Source organism: Tetrao urogallus, assembly GCF_951394365.1.
Source record: "Tetrao urogallus genome assembly, chromosome: 2".
Lineage (NCBI taxonomy): Eukaryota > Metazoa > Chordata > Aves > Galliformes > Phasianidae > Tetrao > Tetrao urogallus.
Window position 1 is genome coordinate 9,668,710 of NC_136814.1, and position 13,394 is coordinate 9,682,103.

The 13,394-nt window shown below is 43.3% G+C and overlaps 1 protein-coding gene across 1 annotated transcript in view; it reads right to left on the reverse strand.

Annotated features, from left to right (window-relative positions):
• Nucleotides 1–12,990: 12,990 nt before the first annotated feature.
• Nucleotides 12,991–13,394, reverse strand: part of GALNT14 (polypeptide N-acetylgalactosaminyltransferase 14) — a gene marked incomplete at both ends in the record, with an annotated part of 63,399 nt that continues 62,995 nt past the window's right edge. The window contains one exon of the mRNA XM_079532571.1: nt 12,991–13,152. Coding sequence (XP_079388697.1) covers nt 12,991–13,152 — 162 coding nt within the window. The remainder of the gene's footprint in view (nt 13,153–13,394) is intronic.

Here is a 13,394-nt window from a genome sequence, read left to right on the forward strand (position 1 = left end):
AGATTTTGAATCTCAAATACCTTCCTCGGAGCTGCTCATGGACTGAAAAATTCATAAATCAGAAACGAGTAATGGCTGTATTCAGCAAATAATTTCAGACAGCAAATACAGCGGAGAAGCACTCAATCTGTCTGTAGGAAGATCAGAAATGATGCAACATGACTTTGGCTGTCCTCTGGGGAATGATTTGTGCTCATGAGAAACCCCAGCTATTTGTCTCTCAAGACGTCAGCCCTGAGCAGCTGTGTAAGCCTGGTCCAATCCAAACTGCTAAGAGTCATAGCAGTCATAGCAGTTGCCCTACAGAAACATACTTGAGAAAAGGCAAAATAGCACGAAGACACAGAGGGGTGAGGAAAGTGTGTGGAACAGGTCTGCAAACAGTGAGGAGGGGAAAAGGCTGCAGGTGCAAAAGCAGAGATTGCCCTGCATCCCTTGGGGAGGGAACCACAATGGAGCAGGGAGGAAAGAGTAGGAGGCAGGAGCAGCAGAGAGGAGCAGCTGTGGGCCCACCACAACACCCCTCTTGGCACCCCATGACATTTCAGCGCCCCCAGCACAGAACTGACCCATAAACACAAGGCAGCTCTGCCTCCCAAACGGATGCCAAAATGAACTTGCTTTCTTCCCTGCACTGGTCCAATTCAAATGAAAATAACCTGTCACTCGCTGCTGGCACATCAGCCCCAGCCAGTGGACCAGTTCAGGCCTTACTGTCAGATGCTCTCTGGTTAGTTGAGTTCTACTTTGCTGACTTCTTGTTGCTGTTGCTCCTGTTTTGTTCATGGCTTTGCTGCACAGAGTTCTGCTGGTCTCCCAAGGAGATAACACACTGCAGTCAGTGAATGCCACGGACAGAGCATTTTCACTGGAGTCCAATGTCTTCTCCAGCATTTATCACTTCAGTAGCCTAATGAAGGTGAAATGTAATTAGAAAGGCATCAACTGGACTATAGAGTTTGTTTTGCAATTACCTGTACAGCGGGTAACCACTGACACAGAACAGCGCCTTCTCCAAAGCTGGCAAGACGTAGCATAAATGTTCATCATTGGATGACTTAAAGTGACCCTATGCCGCGTTCTGTAATTGCTGCCTTTCTTCCTAAGCACTTGAAAGCAAACACAAAATGATTGAGCTCGTCCCAAGGCAGCTTTTCCAACCGATGGAGATGGTTTGTATCAATGCAACTAAGCCCATATAACTGTCACCTTAATATCTTTCCCACTTGCACGGTGATCAGCAGTGATTTTGCTTGAGTGATTTTTGTCTGTGTAAGCAACCTCAAATGAATGTAACAATAATAAGAAATCCCAGCAGAGCAATTGCCATTGCAAAAAAATAATAATAATACTAAAAATCTCCAAAGCACACACAGAGCACTTTTGATTACACACACACAAAAAGAAAAACAAAATGACTGAGAGTTAAAAGCCATTTCTGAAGTCTCATTTCTTCCGCTCATACTCAAAATCAGCATTTGTATTTAGGGTAAAGTTATTTTAGGCAGTTGCCAGGATGGCTGACCCTTATTTAAGGCTGAATGTCTGAAGGCACAAAGAACACTGTTACTAGATAATGACCTCCTGCTGCTAAATACACACCATGGTTTATTGCTTGATAGACATCATGCAGTAACGATAGCTAATGGTGCTGTTAAAAGACAGCTTAATGCTGACTAGAAGAGAAGGTTCATTCAGAAGCCTCCTGAGCCCAAGCACCACAATACAAAGCATGACACTCTCTTAAAGATCCCAGATTGCTGCCAGGTGCCAGAAAGTAGTTTTAATTTGTTTAATCCCTGACTTCTAGCCAGATTAGCAATTACTTCAGAGAAACAAGACCGTTCTTCAGCAGGATGAAAGCATGGACTTTGGTATCTGGCTAATATCATGAATGTACTCCAGTCTAGGTAGCTTTCAATAACCTGTTGTACTTGCATCCTTCTGACATATCCTAAGATAGATTTTAGTTTCGTGCAGAAGACTGACAAGAGGTAACACTGAAAACTGTACCTCAGAAAGTCAGAAACAGAGGAGATGTAGTCTGTAGACATAACAGTTCGGGCTTTGCTCAGGCTTGCTGTAAAGTAAAACTAAAGGATCTTGTGCAAGAATGAATGAGGTGCTTCCATTTGATTCATCACAATAGTCTTCCCAAGTTCTTACAAAGCAGAGGCCAGCACCCATAACTAGACCAGCATGTTCAGCTTCCCATATACAGATGCAGCACTGATGAATTTCACCACTTCCAAGTGAGACTTACTGACATCTCATGAGCGGACATGGTGACATCTGAATTCAGACTATGATGCTCCTTAAATTTTAGTACTGGAGATCCAATTCTGGCTTCCCTGTACCTTGTGTAGGAGTCCCAACTGCATGAAGAGGACATGAACAAGGAATATTTCGGAGAAGTGGGGTTTTGTTTTTTGTTGTTGTTGTTTGGTTGTTTTTTTTAAAACATTTCCCTTGCAGGATTTTAGGTGCCATCAAAGAAGTAAGTTTAGGTTCTCTCTTCCTCTTGGTTAGTTGAACACAGTTACCTGTTATCCTCTAATCTTTCCTCTTAATCTTCCTACTTACGCTGAAATAGATAGTGCCATTTGGAGGTAGCATATTTTATTTCCTATACAGACATCTCATAAGAAAAGCAATATAGATTACCCCTACAGGTGATAGCTTGTCTGCAGAAGTGAGAGTTTGCTGTAATGCCATACGATGACAGTGAAGGCTCAGTGAAAGCAATGTTGTTAATTGCAGCAATGAAACAGTTACGATATAATTAATGTAAAAATCATGCATGGCTAAAACCAAAGGTATTTTTAATTCCTGTTAAGGTGATATCAAATCTGCTGTTATGATGTGATGGTGGATAATGGCTACAGGGAATCCAGGGAACAGTGACAGGCTGTTGAGTGATGGGACGACCTAATGGGAATGGCAAGGAAACAGAAAAGGACTTTAACAGGACAAATTGAGCACTACAAATAAAGAAAACCGAAAGAAGTCATGCTATAGGAAAACCATATCAGTAGCAGATCTTATGCCTCACAGAGCCTGTTGCAAGGACTGGCATCAGCTTTCAGCACAGTAAAGTGGATATTCAATGTTTCCCCGTTCCAGATGCACAACAAGAAACAAGAATAGAAAAGTCAACTCGTTCATTTTATTTTTGATAAAGAGCAACATCTGGTGAAGAGTAAGATTTAAGACGTGCGTAAACTTTGCTTAGCCTACATCTTGCATTGCCAGTTTAGTGTATTAACAAATGTCTAACTTGAGAGATTAAAGAAACATTGAAATTGATATTATAGATAGTTAGGAAATCTGTATAATATTGAAGAAACTTCAGAAATATGGTATTCCCAGATTTAAAAACTAATTTTAAAAAAGGGCTGAGGGGCAAATAAGTAAATGTAGTCTGTCATACCTGCTCCATGGCTGCCTCAGCTCTCAGCTTATTCTGTAGCTTGGCTTCTAAATGTCAAAAATCTGTCTTGTCATATTTCAAGCTTTCTTTCATCAGGGCAGTTATAAGTACACGCTAAAAATACGCTGAGAAAATCTGTTGATTTTTTTGTGTGATGCTCGAAGTCAATTTTGTCAGCCCACGAATGCAGACAGCCACATCAATCAAACAGCCATGCCCTGTAACTCTTCCCCATACCCAGAACAAAAGACTGTTACCATGATTGCCATTTTCAATGTACAGCAACAGCAGAACTGCAAAACCAATTCATAGGGTTGTATGGGTGTGCCACAGGCCGAGAGGGTTGTGGGTTCATTGGACCTACAAAAATATTTCGGTTTTGCAAAACTGCACTGAAGACATGGCCAGCCCACAAGCCTTCCCCACAAATCCAGCTTGAAATACTGCTATGCTGAGTACTAATCTTTTAGATCTACATTATTTATGTTTCCTGTAGGGTAACTTAATGTAGTGATAAATGAAACCATGTTGCTTGCTGTGTATTAACATATGATTTACTGATTGGTCTTCTTATAGAGATAGACTGCAGTCTCAAGGAAAAAGGAAGAAATGAGCAGTCTCTAGACTAAAAATACAGAGTACACTTTAAAAGACAGTCTGTGTTTCTAGCACAGTTTTATTGAACGTTTTTCATACCCTGGCCCATGGGCTACCTCTTTTAACCAATCTCTCTGTTCTGTACTCAGAATCCTGTCTCTAGTTTCTTCTCAGGTCACTAAGGTGGAACCACTGGGGAGCTTTATGATTCGAACTAACTATGCAGTATACAACTTCATTCTCCATCACTTCAGTGTTTTTGGTTTATTTGTCTCTGGCTAAACATAGAAAGTCCTGCGGTCCAGCAAAATGGACCCAGAATTTGCATTCATGCAAGCACGCAACATTACAGCCATCTGACGTAATGGACATACCTTGTTTGGTGTCCAAAGAGGAGTAATGGTTTTCCATTTAGATTCTGTTTAATAATAAATAGACTCCTGACATTGTTAAATGATAGCCTGCTCATAATAAACCCCATGCTGATCCGCTTGTTTGTTGAAGTGAGTAATTCATCTTCCTGGGCTGCTAAAACATTAGCTGCGATTGTAGAGACAACATGAATCAGACACAACCAACATGTCCCCTGCTGGTTTGCTCATTTCCTCTCAGAGAGAGACCAGAGAGTCTTCTCTTCAAATTACAGATCTTGTTATTAATTGATTTCATTATTAATTGCTCTTAAGGCTTGGTGGGCCACATACATAAGAAACACACACGGACTTCCACTCGTGCACTTCTCCCAGGCTACGTGGTACCAAGCTGTAATCCCTTTGTGTTACTGAATGAAGTGCCTGTGGCCACACTGAATCTACCACAACAAGCTGAGTAATATAATTTTTGCTTTTGATTTTCTATCAGAAAGAAGGCTGGAGAGGGGGGGTGATGAAGGATCATGTTATCCTCAAATCTAATTATGATCTCAGTAGCTCCCGAGGATTTGTTTTATGAAGTGGCTCATAAATTCGTTATCATTACATCCATGAATACCCATTGGTCTTGTGCACTCATAAGGGCTTGTTTGAGTAGTTTTAAATTAGTTTATAATACAAATAGATTTCAGGATGCTCCTGACAGCCAAGCGCCCTGGAAGAGCAGCTCCATGGAATAACTGCCTCAACAGATCTGACTTCTCACTCCATCAGAGCATCACTGAGAGAAAATAGGCTCTCACCAGCTCTGCTGAGGCTGACATGTGTTTCCCCTGAAGCAGTCTCATCACATCAGGAAGGTATAACAAACACGGCATGTGCACAGCTTACCTCCAGGAATCCTGGAATCCTCCAAAAGTTTTTACCAGAAGCCCAGGAAGACCCTGAGAACCTTGCAGGCACCCTGCACGTCTCCCCAGGCCCCAGCACAGCTGTGAACAGAGCAGTGCCACATTTGAACACATGGAACACGAGATTTAGAAAACGGAGCTTTTAACTCACCATTGCCTCACATCAAAATAACTGAGGGCTGGCCAGATCACTTAGCAAGCAGTCCCTTCACCTACATCCATCCGTTCACCTGCAGCTGCTGCTATTGTTACGTGCCACAGAAAGCTGAAGTCAGGTTAAGGTCACATTACCTTTCCCAGTCCAATTACTACAGTCCAGTGGTCACACAGCACCCACAGAACATGCAGTCTTGACACAGCTGAGGTTGGCAGCACTGTGCTGAGGGAACAAAGGGAGTGATACTACACAGGAGTTTTACTGCAAATGCACTCCTATCTCCAGCACCAAAGTACCATCCTAAGGCCTGCTACCTTTTGAATACCTAAAAATTGGATGTTACTAGATACCAGTACACTATTGCACCAGCAGGTACTATTACAAAAGGCAAAGTGGCCTGGGGGCAGTTACTGTGGTGTTTTCTTCCTTGCTGCTTTTCCCTCTAAAGCATACATTCAATTTCACTGCTCTCTGTAGGTTAACTGCCAGAGAACCTAAACCAAGGTGGCTGGAATACTGTTTCAAAATGGAAGGCTCTAAGGGTGGAAGAATCTATACAAAAAGAATAGGCTCTAAGGACAGAATTATTAGCTCATGGCAGGAGGAAGGGAGAAGACACACAAGATACTAAGTCTAGCCAGAGAGAAAAGCAGGGTACACCTGCAATTCTCCAGAGACAACACTTACCATCAGGTGGAATCTCACAGACCAACTCCCTGCTTCCTCCTGAGAGCACTAGGAGCAGGCTAGCATCTGACTCACAAAGCAAGCCCCTCAAAGCAGTCAGAGCTGCTTCACTTACCTTAGCAGAATGCTCTGGGTTACACTACCAGGCCTCGTGAGTCTCTGTAATGTCTTTGGGAAATAAGATACACCTATCCTGGATCAGAACAGATAGGCTTATCTGATTTCAAAGCCAACTCACAGTTGAGTAGAGATTAGATTGGCTGTAAGAAATTCTTGTTATTGTGCAACTTGTTATTCATGGTAGGGTGAAAATGGCTTCAAAGGTGATCTTATGTACTCTGAAGGATATCTTCTTATATCTAATGTACTTTATACAAACCAAATTGGTTTTTGCTTCAAGCATCTCTCTGCAGAAGAAAATCAATTTCAAGTTGCAGCAGCTGTGATCTTTCAAGCTAAAGATCCATTGCAAACTTACTAAGTGTTTGGCAGTGCAAAACTGCAGAGACATGACAAGTAATGCCCATGTCAATGTATGCACTGTGTCCAAATCAAGGTTTGACCTCCAAGATATATAGCAATCCTCTGCCACTCCAACAATGTCCCTAACAGAAATGAAAATACAGTGTAAGCAGATACACAATTTGTTTTAACCCTTACAACATTCTAGGGCAGCAATTTTAAGCCACTGGATCAGCTGTCCTTGAAAATAAAAAACCCTCAAAGTGCAGAATGCTGACCCAACACCTACTGGGCCTTCCTCATCCCCAGGAGTAGGTGATTTCATGCTCAGATGATTTGTGACATCCTTCATTACTCCATAGTCTTACATGGCCTGCTGCAGCAGGTCTCACAGCTCCACAACTCGCTGTGCATCTTCTGAACTCACGTTTGCCCTCTAGCTGCTCTTGTGTCTACAGACCGCCTGCTGGTGCCTCCCATCAGTGCCAAACCTGCTGTTCACCCCAGCTTGTTCACAGCCTTTCTAAATCCACTCTCCAAGGACTGCTAAGGAGGTGAACGCAACTTTAGGAGAGGATCAGGAGCACTTTCTACAGAAAATGGGCTGGACGTTCACGGGGGAGATCCAGAAATTGTCAACAGAATCACAGTTTATGAAAACTGCTTGAAGTACTTCTAGCACAGGCTTATCTAAAAACATTTCAAATGCAACAACAGCATTACGCTACCAGGATGATGACCACCAGGAAAATGGGCTCAGGCAACTTCTCCAAAGCGATGAGAAGGAATGGGACTGGATATCTCTCCTGCAGAGACACGCAAAAAGTGATATGGGTTGTTATGTGTCTCCATGGTGACAGCTAGTTTGCACACTGTAGTGCACATTCAGTACACGATACAAACACAGCCACTCTGCAGGACCACTGCAGAGTCACGTGCACTCTCTTTTCAATAAGAGAATCGAGGATTGAGGGAACTTTGCTGTGGTGCTCTGTTACAAACCGTGGCGCAGCACTGAGTCTCTGGGGCTGGATGTGCAGCTCACTCAGACAAAGCACAGCCACTCTGGCCCATGGCTGGATCACATTCCCAATTTGTAGACAACCATACTAGAGTGCTAAGGAGCCCTGTGTACTCTGAGCATTGCAGCAGAGACATCTGCTACCCTACTGCAACGCAACCATTTTTTTGTACACGTCTCTTAAAAATATGCTTAAACTCATTTCTACTTGACTCCCACACAGTCCTGATTTTGCCATATCCTTTTATTACATGCATCAAGTTGCATGTAAGCTTTCAATCCTCTTGTTGCCTTTTTTTCCTCCAGGATAGGTTGGTTGGTTTCACAAGCAAGTTTAACTCTGTACACTGGCAATGTATTGCCTATGCACTACTTTAACATAAATCACAGAAAAATCAGTCACTGCAGTCAGTCAGGCTTTTATTCTTTCAGGGTCCTTAGGCACTTCCAGTGAGAAATGGGACAGTGGACATTTGGGGAACATCGGTAAGCCTGGAATAGTTCTACTGGATTTGAGCCCTTACATCTCTAAGTAAGCTGGCCACTCATACCAGGCTTCCTTGAACTCTTCGGCCACTTAAAGCAGCCACATCATATTACAACTGGGGCTGGGCTGACCATTCAAATGAATTAACTTAGCGTGAAAATTAATGACCTACATTTTCTTCTACCACAAATATTCATTATTAGCAGATTACAGTCTGCTTGATTTTTGCTTCCTTTACTGCCTTACAAAAATCCAAGCCCGCAGCTATTCACTACAGCTTTTGAGATGTGAAGCTTGAGCAGCACAGGTCCTACTGTACAGCTGTAGTCAGAGTCACATGAAGGAGACAAGTCTACAGACTTGGGTCACCTAGTACAGCCAAGGGCTCCACCCCATTTCTCACTTGCTCCAATTACCTTGAGGAAGGAGAAAATCAGATGGGCAAAAGTGACAAAAACGTGTGAGTTAAGATAAATATAGCTTAATTATTGAAGGAAAGGGAGAAAAACAAAACAAAACAGGTAATGCAAAGGCAATCAATCACTTGACACCTGCAGAAATAAAGCCCAGCCAGTTTCTACTTTGGAAAATTGTCTTCCCAGTTCTTTCCAGTTTTATTTCTGTCTGTATCATTATGGTAGGGGATATCCCTTGAGTCAGCTTAGGGCAGTCCCAGCTGTGTCCCCACCCAACCTCCTGCCCATCCCAGCCTCCTCCCTGGAACAGCAGTGAGACCAAGAATGCCCTGAGGCAGTGCAAGCACAGCAATCACGGAAACATTGCTGCCTGTTATCGACACTGCTTTGGTCACTACAACACAGCACTGTACAGGCTGCTATGATGAAAATTAACTTCACTCCCACCAGATTCTGTACAGACAGATAAAAAAGATAATAGGGCTGTCAGTCCATTGCTAGCCCAGTACTGCTACTGCTATGCACAGCAAAAACTAATACACAGATATCTCTCTGTTCAAAACATTCAGCCTTCAACAAAAGTTTGAGAAATTGAGGTGGGAGAAGGAATCCAAGTCACTCCAAGAAGCAGTGGAAGGGTTCAGCGCTCAGGACTTCAAGCACAGTCCTCCAAGTCTTCATTCACTGGCCCCACTTTCCTGTTGCCACATTATGTGATCAAAGACGTCTGAATTCAGTTTCCTTCTCTTTACTACTGAATTATTTTACCTTTATGTTTTAAGACATTAATGCTTTATGTTATTTTATGGTACTTTGCTGGCATGGAGAGAGGATGAGTATAAAGTATCTGGAAATCAGATCAACAACAAGGTAGGCTATGTAAGACCCCCCCAGCCCAACGACAACTGTGTAGATTTGATCCCACTGGAACATGGATCGTCTTTGGGAAGGGAAGTCTAGGGTGCTTTGTGTTGTGTTTGCATAACCTCACCGGGCTCTTAGAAAGGCAGTGGTAGTTCCAGCCCTGAGTTTCCTGTTCTGTTTTTCCCAAGGGTTCCTCAAGGTAGAAGAAGTGACTCAGAAGAGCTTATGACAATAGAAAAGAATAAAGCATTTCACAAAGCCTAACATCCAGGATTAGAACCATGTTTCCTACTTTATCTCACATTGGTTCAAGTTAATGCAACATGTTACCAAAAGCATTACCACCAAATGACATTAGGGATAAAAAGGCATCACGGTGTGATAATAAATGTCTAGGGAGTGAACAAATATAAAGCAATAACATTCATCTGTTTCCAGTGTGTTTTAATAAGTTTTTTAATAAGTTAAATAAACTAAAAGGGTGAGTTAGATTTCAGCAGCAGTTAATCTTTCCCCTGACACAATGCAGGGTCTCTTTTTAGGGATGCTAAGCAGAAGATTTGCTAAATGCCATATTATGGCTAATCTGGGTGCCTGCCAGTTCATTGCCTGCTTATATTAAGTTTCCCAGGTGATGCTTCGGGCTTCTCTGGAAACTTTTCTGATCCATAGGGCTAATTTCATTCCTAGAGCATGCTATATTCTAAGGTTATGGCCAACAGATGTGTAAGACGATCACCTGCAGCTCCCTGGGTCTAGTCTTAACCAAACAGTGCAGCTCTTACTGGTAGGAGATATTGTGCCTGATGTCACCTTCTCCACTGCTTGCCTTCCACTATCACATAGAGCTTATCACCATAATGCAGTTTTAGAATTGAAGGGGTCATAGACTCATAGAATCATAGAATATCTTGGGTTGGAAAGAACCTCAAGGATCATTAATCTCCAACCACCCCTGCCACAGGCAGGGCCACCAACCTCCCCATTTAATACTAGACTAGGCTGCCTAGGGCCCCATCCAACCTGGCCTTGAACACCTCCAAGGACGGGGCATCCACAACCTCTCTGGGCAGCCTGTTCCAGCACCTCACCACTCTCTCTGTAAAGAATTTCCCCCTGATATCCAACCTAAATCTTCCCTCCTTCAATTCAAAACCATTTCCCCTATATATTATCTACTCTTTCAACTATTTGAAAGGGGTTTAGTATAGCATTCAGGTTTCACAAAATGTGAGATAGTTCAAATAGTTTCTTCCTGGAACATATCCCTGCAGCATGGGTCTGAGTGTTCAAGCATGCTAGTCTAGTGAGGTAGCTGTTTCTGCTGAGGCAAAAAGGAGCATTACCTGTTTAGACAGTTTTGGCTGTCAGCTGGGGTGTTTCTGTCCCATGTGTACAATCATAAAACTAGACAGGTCAAAGCTTTGCGTCAGGCTGTACCCACAGGGTGCTGGACTTCAAAACTGAAGCCATACAGTTCAGCTAAAGCTGGGTCAGCTGCAAGGCAGCAAGCAGCATTTTGGCATCAGCAGCTTGGCAAACCCAGGCTGCAGGCCTGCACAGGTGTGAACACATTAAGCTGCAAGCTCTTGGGAAGTGCTTCTCCTTGCAACTGCTAGATGGGGAATTATTACTGCTTGGCTGTCACCACCAGTGTGAAAAGTAGGTGTGATATTTCCTGGTTCAATTAAGTAGGAACCCTCGTGGAATGAGTCCATTCCATTTTAAGTGCTTCCCCTTTCCTTTGCAAATTGGTGACACGGAAACAATGCAATCTACTGCTGTGAAATGACAGCTTACTCCAGCCCTTCCGTAACAGAAGCCCTTGAGGCTCACACCAAGGGAGCTTGATTAGGTTAGTAATCACTGCAGCACATAAAAAGCACTTATACCCTGAGACACGTTGTAAATAAAGACTTACGCTGGTTCTGCCCTTAAAGCTAGGGAGATTTAAGCAATATGGCTTTTTTCCAGTGCTGAGGGAGGAGAAACTGAGGCAGTAAAATCCTGAAAGCCAGCAATTATTCAAGAGGGGATGCTGAAGGCAACTTGAGGGCTCAAAGCTTGCGATATTTTACCCAGAGTTTGTAGCATGGGACCAAAGGACAGGATTTTCATTAAACCCAAGAGCTCTTAGGGGCACAAACTATTTTTCTCAAGTGATGCTGACAGTCCTATGCAAATTCTCTCCAAGAGCTGTTGCCACACAAGGGCTGCGTGTGCTGTTGGTGCTTCACTGCCCACCTCCTGCTGCTGTGAGGGATCAGCAGGTTTTCTCATAGTGGGGAGGCCCCTTCTGAGGTCTTCTGTACTTTTCTCCTTTGGCAGCCCCAGCACTTAACATGACCACTAGTTAATAACTTATCTAATCACTCATTTATCAAAACCCGAGGAAATAATCTCTGCCAAATCATTTCAGTTGAAAGAACTGGGGTGAGAGTTACTTTGTGATCCAGGACTCTCTGCTCACAGGTACGACTGTGGGAGCCCTAAATCCTTTCTTCTGTACTTTACATCTGGTGCTATGAGATATCTGAGAAACAAAACCAGGTAATTCCTTCACCTGTCCCTTCTTCCTCAGAGCAATCTCTAGTTTTAGTTGCCCCCTCCATTCTTTTGGCAGTAGGACATCACAGGAGTTCCTTCCAATGCAGCCAGGAAATTGGGAAACATATGACACAATTACCTTAAATTACCAAAAATATTATTTTTATGGAAGAAGACTTAAAATTTGACTTATTCCAGACATGAAGCAGCGAGAGATACATAGTGAGATTATAGGGGAGTTTCAATGACCGAGGTTCACCCATGACCTTCAGAGAGCAGGAATAATTCTGCTCCCAGCTTCACAGTGGTTTGTATACTTTCATCTCATACACTGAACCCTCTGTTTGCTTAGACTTTGGAGATTCAGTCACCCCAGTTTAGACAGAGTGAGGACAACTCTGCTACCTGCCAGTTTGCTCCTGGCCGTAGCCACAAATGACTGTCCTGTGTGTGCCTATACATATCCGTGAATCAAATACACATCTGAATGTACAACACAGCTCCACTCAGACTGCTATCAGAAGACAAACTCAATCACAGCAATAAAAAGTGCAAGATAACTCAACGTTTTCCACTTGTTCCCAAGTGACATACTTTAGCAGCCCTTGGCGCATCCCTCCTCATGCACTTGCCTCACTCCCCAAAGCTATGAAGATGCTTGTGTTGCTGAGTCCAAGTCTCCTTTGGGTATCCAAGGCTCTTCTATCTGTTCTTCCAGTGATATTAATAAATACTATACACACTGAACTTTGGCAAGGCCCATCCCAGGAGCCCCAGTGTCCCTCTAAAACATGTCATTTTGGTTTCTTGCCATCCCTTTTGGAACAAATGATTGCCAACAGACCAATAACACCTACGTGCCTTGCAATCAACGTCTGTTCTTCAACCTGCAGCACCGTGCTTTTATTTGATCGATTCCTCTCCTGACCCATAATACATAAGGCTCCCCAGTGGTTTTGCATTTGAGCTCTATCTGGTGCATATCGGCTGTGTGTAGCAAGTCTCAGCACCCAGCCCAGCTGGGTAAGTTCTCAAGCAGGTCAAGACATCACCATGTCCCAGCGCTGACTCATGGCTGTGCTCTCACAAGGGTTGATGACGAGTTCTTTGGTGCTCTCGTTCGTGTCCCCAATGGTCTCAGTGTCCAAACAGAAGCGTGAAGCTATGTGCTCAAGGTGTGACCCAACTTTACCCCATTGCTGCTGAAAAACACACAAGAGGAGAAGCAGCAGTAAATAAATTTCCTCCTCCTCAATACGCTTTTATTATGCTGCTCAGCATCCAGAGACAGTTGTCACTAAGACTTTTTGGCCTGACACAGGGAAGCACAGGTCTGCCCAGCCTATGCCAAGCAGATGACATGCTGAGCCCTTCTCCCATCTGAAGCACTCATTTAAGCTCAGCCTCTGCTTGGTGTTAGAAAGATAATGTATTGCTAATGGCT